The 8,630-nt window shown below is 33.3% G+C and overlaps 1 protein-coding gene across 1 annotated transcript; it reads left to right on the forward strand.

Annotated features, from left to right (window-relative positions):
* On the forward strand, positions 1–5,107 carry LOC132615900 (serine/threonine-protein kinase Aurora-3). The gene is made up of 6 exons (XM_060330490.1): positions 1–217; positions 1,149–1,391; positions 2,282–2,377; positions 4,270–4,484; positions 4,553–4,625; positions 4,825–5,107. The coding sequence occupies exons 1-6, from the start codon at positions 68–70 to the stop codon at positions 4,903–4,905; spliced, it is 858 nt and encodes a 285-aa protein (XP_060186473.1). The 5' UTR covers positions 1–67; the 3' UTR covers positions 4,906–5,107.
* The last annotated feature ends 3,523 nt before the right edge of the window (positions 5,108–8,630 follow it).

Here is an 8,630-nt window from a genome sequence, read left to right on the forward strand (position 1 = left end):
CCCAAATTCCCTCCAAAACCAAATTGAATTACAAATCCCCAAATTTTCTCCAAATCACTTTACAGTAATGACTTCCAAATCTCAAATTCACCCATTGAAACCTCCAAAACAACCACCAAAAAACCCTAAAAAGCAATGGTCACTCAACGATTTCCAAATCGGAAAACCACTCGGAAAAGGTAAATTTGGCCGTGTTTACCTCGCCCGTGAAGTTAAGGTAATTTCAAAATCACTATATTTTGCTGTATTCTCGTTTACATATATATATATAGGAAATGTGTGTTGATGAACTAGAATCAGTATATTTTATGTATTTCGTTTACGCATAGCTATAAATACGAATATAAGTAATTATGTTAAAAAAATTCATTAAATATGTACAAATATTAGACTTAGGATGGAGCTAACAGTACGAATACCGGTATTTATGTTTTAAAAAAAATATATTATTAAATATGTACAAATATTTACACATATGCGCATTAGATTCAGTACAGGTTCGGTCGAATCCAGTAGCTTTTGCTCAAACAGTGTATTTATGTTAAAGATATAAATATGTACAGATATGAGATTTAGCTCAGGTTTGGCCAAAGATTTTGAAGTTGAAACTTGAAAATTTGAGTTTTTGAAGTTGTAATTTTGGGAACTTGAAGTTGTGTTTGACATGCATTTTACTTGGAAAATTTTCAAGTTTTGTGGGTGGAAGTGAAATTTCTTCCAAAAACTGGAACTTGAAAATATTTTGAAGATAATTTTTTGAAATCTGATCAAATTTCATGGCCAAACAGATATTTGAAGATAATTTTCAAAATCTGATCCAAAATCTGTGGCCAAACGCTAGCTTAGAACCTAGTTATTACCACTTGAAATCGTCATTCTAAAATTCAGAAGTCTTAAAAGTTGAAATCCTGGATTCGCTTTTGATCAGATTATTCATGTATAAATATAGGTATTTATGTTAAAGTTCATTAAATATGTATAATTATTGGATTTAGAACCTAGTTTTTATCACTTGAAGTCGTCCTTCTAAAAATCAGAACTCATAAAGTTGAAATCCACGATCCGCCTCTGATAAGCTTATTCATTAGAAAAAAGTACGGAGTGAGTTTTGATGAACTTGATTTGTTTTGTACCATGTGGCCGAGCAGAGTGGATTTATAGTGGCGTTGAAGGTCATATTCAAGGAGCAAATAGAGAAATACAGGCTGCAACATCAATTAAGGAGGGAAATGGAGATTCAAACGAGTCTTCGGCACCCAAATGTGCTGAGGCTGTACGGCTGGTTCCATGATGAGGAGCGGATTTACTTGATTTTGGAGTATGCTCACGGCGGTGAGCTATACAGGGAACTTAGGAAAACCGGTCGCCTGCCTGAGGAACAAGCTGCCATAGTATGTCATATATCCTATCGCTTGCTCTTCTCCTCATATAAGATGAAAAGAATTTGAAAAAAAAAAAGAAGCAGATATTCAATTTCAAAAAAAAAAAAAAAACAGATATTTCTGTTGGAGTCGTATGATTTATTTCTGCAGTTTATGTAATTTGTCATAAGCATATATTGGTAAATTCTAGTGTTAGAGAACTCCGTATTATTAATATTGGAATGAGACGGGTCCAAATGGAGCGAAATGGACTGTGAGATTCTCATTGCCTATTCGAATAGCTTGGGATTGAGGCGTGATTTTGTTGTTTAGTTGTGAGCTTTAAAATTGTTTCAAATGATTGCCCCTTTCCCCTGAACCCGAACAAAAACGATAGATATTCAGTGCTTACCTTATAATTTTCTTCCATGTGAAGTATGATCTTTCAAGTACAGTCAAACCTCCTTATAGCGGCCTCATTTGTCCCCCTTTTTTTTTTTTGGTTGCTACAAGGAAATACTATTATAGAGAACATATAATATAATATAACATGAAAAATCGGATCCAAAAAAGATTTAGCCGTTATAGTGAAATGTTGTTATAAGAAGTCTGACTGTAATTTCCTTGGAACGATGGAGCAATTTTGAGTTGAATTTGTATAAGTTTCTGTTTTTTCATTTTCATAGTATAGTGCCTTGCTTATGTTATTTCTTCTGCGGTTATGTTGAATAATGAATTAAGCTTACTATTTTTTTGTAATCGTTTTTGTGACTCCAGAATTATATCTGAAAATCATTTATATAATAGTAGAACACATAATTACATTTTTGTAGAAAACATTATTTTTAGTGTTCAACTTCTTTCCTGTTGCTTTAGGTTTTGTTCTTTGATTTCTGATACTTTGGTTGGTGCTGGTGTAGTATATTGCAAGTCTCACACAAGCACTCGCGTACTGTCATGAGAAGCATGTCATCCACAGGGACATAAAGCCGGAAAACCTGTTACTTGATCATGAGGTAATATCTTGAAACTAATGGTCTTCCTTTGCCATGTGTGCCAAGTTACCATTTGCTGGAAGAAGAAAAAGAAACTGCTATATATATGGCAAATTTGAGTTACATTTGTGTTTTACTGGAGAAAACAGTTTGAACAGTCCACCGTTTCATTTGGCAACAGTAAAATACAAATCAATTTTGGAGGAGCAAAATAGAAATCGACTTTCATTTCCTACATTTGTTTAGAGACAACAGTGCATACAAGGAAGTTCTCACTGTTGCCTCTTGTTGACGCCTAAGGTCTTTTCTAACAGCTCAAAATGCCTTTAGTCGTTGAAATTTGAATTCTAAAGCTGGAGATTGGCATGTATGTAACTTACTTTCATTTTGTTGAGTTGTTTCTTGCAACTGCAGTTAAGACCCTGTCGTTTTCCTATGATTAAGACCCTAAACACTTTGCTAGTGATGCACATACAATTGCTGCTTCGTATACCATTCATTATGCTATCTAGTGCTCAAGATCAGCATGTAATAATGTAGCCTTCATCATCCTTGTTGCATTAACATGTACTACATTAAGCTTTTAATTTACACGAAATTTTGGTATGAATTAATTACGAGAGAAGTAATTTTGAAGCATGTATTTCAATGAGCCAGAATAAGGTTTGAGACAATGTGACTTATCCTGTTCAGCATACACGTAAATCATGCAGGATTTGAACTGGTTATGTCCTTACCATATCACTCTCCTGTTCACTTTATACAACCAAGTTATCAAATCATGGCCATTAAATTAAGGAACCAATGTGCTGGGGAAGGTCCATAACACTGTAGATCAAATTCGTGGGTTCACTATGCTTTGGAGCCCAGTTTTCCTCTTTCTCTTTAGTGCTGAGGATCGAACCTTGAGAGACCATTGACCTAACCAGATATAGGTATTATCCTTCATCTCTATCTTTCCTGTAAAATCAGTCTGCTTCTGTCTTTTACAAAAAAGGTAAAAGCAGTAGAGCTTCTTGGAGCTTTGACACTTTTAGTTTGGTGCAAAGTTTTCACACCGTAGTTGCCTAGGTGTCTTTCATTTCTTCTTGCTGATCGAACAGCCTATAGGACAAGTCAGAACCTCTTCCTCCGTTCAGTCTTGTTTCGAATACGTCATTGCCTATCTTTCTGTGATGGCATTTTCTGTTAATTGACAAAGCAGGGAATGCCGCTTTGTAGGATCGCATGCCAAAAGAAAGAATCTTCTTTCTTCTGGCTACCATTATGTAGAATTCTTTCTCTTGCACCTCATGTCGCTGTATTACTAGTCTCAAGTAAAATAGTGACCCTCTGATTCTTTATTGATTTTCGGCTAAAGTTGTGAATGTGTGACCTTAAGTTCTACATGTGATTGGTCATTCTGATGATCAACAGAGCATGCAACATCTATCTCATTTTTTTTAAACGTAAATTAGCCTGTTCAAGAAAAAATTGTCTAAATGGTAAAATTCACTATCTTCAAAAGAAAGCTAAATACTTAAATAGTTTTAAATTTGACGTGACATCATTTGCATGTCTTCAACCATTATTTCATAGCATGGCTATTGAGCCATAATATAATAGCTAATTCAAATGTTCCTTTTCTTATGAAAAGCCAACTAGGATAATGACAACCGGGACCAAGGGAGTATATCTGTAGGTGTATTCTAATAAAACCTTATGTAACAGAGCGCTTAGGATGGTCCTATTAAGATTGTGTATATAACTAGCGCTTAGGACGGCCCTGCTAACATGTTGAAAAGTTGTTTATGGGCGTCCCAATTAGAACTGGACATGAGTGTCCGACAACTGCAGCTTAAACCAATCTGGGAATTAATGACACACTGCACAGCAAGAATATAATATTAACTAGATTATCACATGAAATGCAGGGCCGCTTGAAGATTGCAGACTTTGGGTGGTCTGTACAATCAAGAAGCAAGAGACATACAATGTGCGGAACTCTGGACTATCTAGCACCAGAAATGGTGGAGAACAAAGCTCATGATTATGCAGTTGACAATTGGACTCTAGGGATCCTCTGCTACGAGTTTTTATACGGTGTGCCTCCATTTGAGGCCGAGAGACAGACCGACACATTCAGAAGGTAATCTGCTTCTGTCATCTTTTAACTGTTACTGGAAAATCAAGATGTACTAACTTGGAGTATTATAGAATTATGAAGGTAGACCTCAGCTTCCCTTCAACACCTGATGTATCTGCTGAAGCTAAGAATCTCATTAGCCAGGTAAATTGATTAGTACTTGTCTATGCTTTAGTTCTGTAAGAAGAAACAACTACATAAACTACAGGGTGGTTAGTTAAAACACACACAGTGCATATAGAAAATAACACTGGTGTATATAGGTCAAAGAGTTGCGTTTTAAAACACTTGCAAAATTTCTGGTTGCACGCCTTCTTTCTGATTGTTTCCTTTCTCTTTGCAGCTTCTTGTGAAGGACTCTTCAAAAAGGCTTTCTCTTCAAAAGATCATGGAGCACCCTTGGATAATTAAGAATGTCACATGACACTATAATCTGAGTCGCTTCGCCAATTTGCATCATTTAGTTAAAGCGCCCTGTCTAGTGAAACTGTGGAAGTAACTGATAACATGATGTTTGTTTTTTCACCTGCTGGTGTTTCAACAGTTTTGCTATTACATATGTAAATGTAATCATCTTGATTTCAATAGTTTGTATCAGATGGAGTGTGAAGCTATGTTGGTGGACATTGATATAGTTTCCTAGAAATAGTTGTATATCATTTACATATGACTTTACTGGATTTTCTATTAACTTCGAAACTAAAGTAAATGGGTACATCAAATTGATAGCCTATCAATTAGAATTTAGAAGCATCAAAACATGAAAACAATAAATTAATATAGGCTGAACACGGAGAAGATATCCTAAACTTAGTCAAAATAATTCATAGTCACATAAACTGAGGCCATGACTTGAGATTCACATATCTTGATCACACGAACATGTTAAAATCTGAATTGACATTGATTTTAACAGAAATAACGGTTTAGAGAGAGTCTTGAAAAAATGGTGAAGGTTTGGACTGTTTTAAAGATGATGCCTAATTTGCATCATATATTTGTTGAACAATAGGTCATGACTTCAGTTGATGTGTCTAAATGAATTTTTTGACAAGTCTAAGAGGTTGTATATATTTTCAGCCACTAATTTAATACCAAACTACCCAAATGCGAGAAAGCAAAATTAAGTTTTTAGAAAAAAATATACATGGGCTTGAGGTTCAATTTGCAATCCTAGCCAAGTCCCTATGGGATCCAATATACATGGGCTTGAGGATCTAGAGCCTGCCGAGGGTGTTCACCCGAACACCCTCGACAAAAATTATACTATATATATAAGGTATTCTTTTTTATTGTTTATGTATATATACAGATTTTGAATACCCTCTGCACAAGAGAAGAGCTTGGTTCAGTTTAGGGAAGTCAAAATTCACCTTTTGGTTCCAAATTCAAATCCCAGGCACTATATTTTTATTTCTCGAACCCCTCAATGAAAATTCTAAATCCGCCGATATGCTCTTTCTTGTATAATTATTGATATATTTTATGGTGAATCGCTGATCAAAAGAAGGAATATACTTTGCCTTTCAATAATACTCTAATATTAAAACGCTATATCTTACTATAAAATCACATAATTATGTGGAGCCTCTCCATCTTTTCTACTTAAACGATCATTGCATCTTTTTATGCTAGACTCATTGTATTTACTGTTAAACTTTGAAATGAACTTTAAAACTACTACGTATTAAATAGGAATTGTAAAGGTTGCAATAAATATTGGCATATGAAAGCACTTTCAATACATTGAATCTATATCTATCTATATAAAATATAAAGCTACGCATAGACAAGGTGATGTAGCACCTCTCTATGACCAGCATTTGCATTTATCTTTTTTCTCTTTTTTTGGACATTTTTTCCATTTTTTGTTGCAATTTTTTATTCATTTCTGCTCCTAATCTATGAATTAATTAAGGGAAAAGGACACTGTGTGTCCACTCAGCCAAACTAATCCCACATTTAACCACTATTTGGGCTTAATTCCACTAGGTGTCCGTTCGGCCCAAAATAATGCCAAAAAATAGCCGGTCGGCCTAAAATAATGCCAAAGCTGACCGGCCCAACAGCCTAGGCGCTTAAAAAAAAAGAAAAAAAAGACTTTTCGTGGCGACTAAGTTGCCACTAAAGGGATGCTACAGGATATATACATATGTTGGAATTATATATACACTTTATATACAAGAATTATACAGTTTATATACATATGCTGGAATTAATCATACATTTATTTAACATAAGTTATACGTTAATTATACATTTATTATACACATATTATACAATAATGATATGATATTTTTTTTTTACGTATACAATAGTGATACTTATTATATACCACAATGATACGGTTTCTATTATACATTTTTTATATGTATGATACACTTTCTATACAAGACTGATACAGTTTATATACACATGCTGGAATTATATATACACTTTATATACAAAAAATGATATGCTGGAATTAATCATACATTTATTTTACATAAGTTATACGTTAATTATACACATATTATACAATAATGATATGATTTTTTTTACATATACAATAATGATACATATTATATACCACAATGATACGATTTCTGTTATACATTTTTTATACGTGTGGTACACTTTCTATACAAGATTGATACAGTTAATATACACATGATGGAATTATATATACAATTTATATTCAAAAAATGATACATATTATATACAAAAATGATACAATTTTCTATTCTATACAGGGCAGTTGCACTGTGCTGATACACATTATATACACAAATGATACATATTATATAAAAAAATGATAGATAACTTAGTGATTCATATTTTATACAGTTTCTATACATTACATATAGGTACTGATACATATTTTATATACAAATGACACATATTATATATAAAAATCGCCTCAAACATTTTTGTGTTTGGGTTTTTATTTGAAAATTGTCTTATTTAAGTTTTGGCAAATGGATGAGATTAGTTTAGTAGGTATAATTTGAGTTTGGAAAAAATTGGGTTAGAGGGTGGGATTAGTTTCACCCCACCGGTCATTTGTGTCCTTTTTCCATTAATTAATGCCTCATACAATAAATGCAGCACTAAAGACCAGATAAATTTTGCAGAGTCCGAAACCAAAATGCCCCCAAAAGAATCACTCTGAACCAAAATACCCCAACAAAAAAAATGTTACAAAACTACCTTTAGCGCAGTAATTTATTGCGCTAAAGCAGTTCATGGAGACGGAGCCGTTAACTGCTCTAGCACAGTATTTTACTGCGATATAGAAGCAGTTAAAAAAAAAATCTATAACGCAGTAAAATACTGCGTTATAGAAACAGTACCAAAAAAAAAATGGCCAACTTTATTTTTTGCAACACTTAGTGTTTTTTTTATACTTTGACCAATGATTAGTCGTGTGTCAAAACTCCGAAACGTCAATATTTTATATAGAACCTGATATTTTTTTCTTCGTACAATAATGTAGGCTCAATACATCAAGAATACGTAAACGTTCGGATCGTAATTTTAGGGGTTCAAAAGGTGCCCGAAGTAAGTTTTGTTTGTAAACTTTAGGTTTAAGTGTTCTATATACATAGACGTCCATTTTTATTTGAAGACTTGTTGTCATTAGCTTAAAGTTTTTTATTTTTAGGGTTTAGATTTAAGTGTGTTATTGTTTAAAGCGTAACTTTATTTTGAATATACGCGGTTTTTTGCACTCGAACGTCCAATTTACGCGATTTGTTTTTGCAACATATTCGAAAGAAAGTTACGCATTAAAAAATAACAAACTTAAGGAACTTAGTGTTTTTTTTCCATAAAAAGACCGCAACATCTTATTTTAATAAACCTTTTCTTTGCAGCGCTTAGTGTTTTTTCCATACTTTGACCAACGATTAATCGTGTGTCAAGACTCCGAAACGTCAATATTTTATATAGAACCTGATATTTTTTTCTGCGTACTATAATGTAGGCGCAATACATCAAGGATACGTAAACGTTCGTATCGTCGTTTTAAGGGTTGAAAAGGTACCTGAAGTAAGTTTTATTTAAGGTTTAAGTGTTTTATTTTTTAAGGTTTTGATTTAAGCGTGTTATTTTTTAATGATTTAAGCGTGTTATTTTTTAATCAAGACATAACTTTATTTTGAATATAAA

Source organism: Lycium barbarum, chromosome 10 (genome assembly GCF_019175385.1).
Source record: "Lycium barbarum isolate Lr01 chromosome 10, ASM1917538v2, whole genome shotgun sequence".
NCBI classification, from domain to species: Eukaryota; Viridiplantae; Streptophyta; class Magnoliopsida; order Solanales; family Solanaceae; genus Lycium; species Lycium barbarum.

Coding starts and splice junctions, on each gene's coding strand:
- LOC132615900 (XM_060330490.1), top strand. CDS start 68: ATGACTTCCAAATCTCAAATTCACCCATTGAAACCTCCAAAACAACCA. Junction 4,485..4,552: donor CAGACCGACACATTCAGAAG/GTAATCTGCTTC, acceptor GGAGTATTATAG/AATTATGAAGGTAGACCTCA. Junction 4,626..4,824: donor CTAAGAATCTCATTAGCCAG/GTAAATTGATTA, acceptor TTCTCTTTGCAG/CTTCTTGTGAAGGACTCTTC.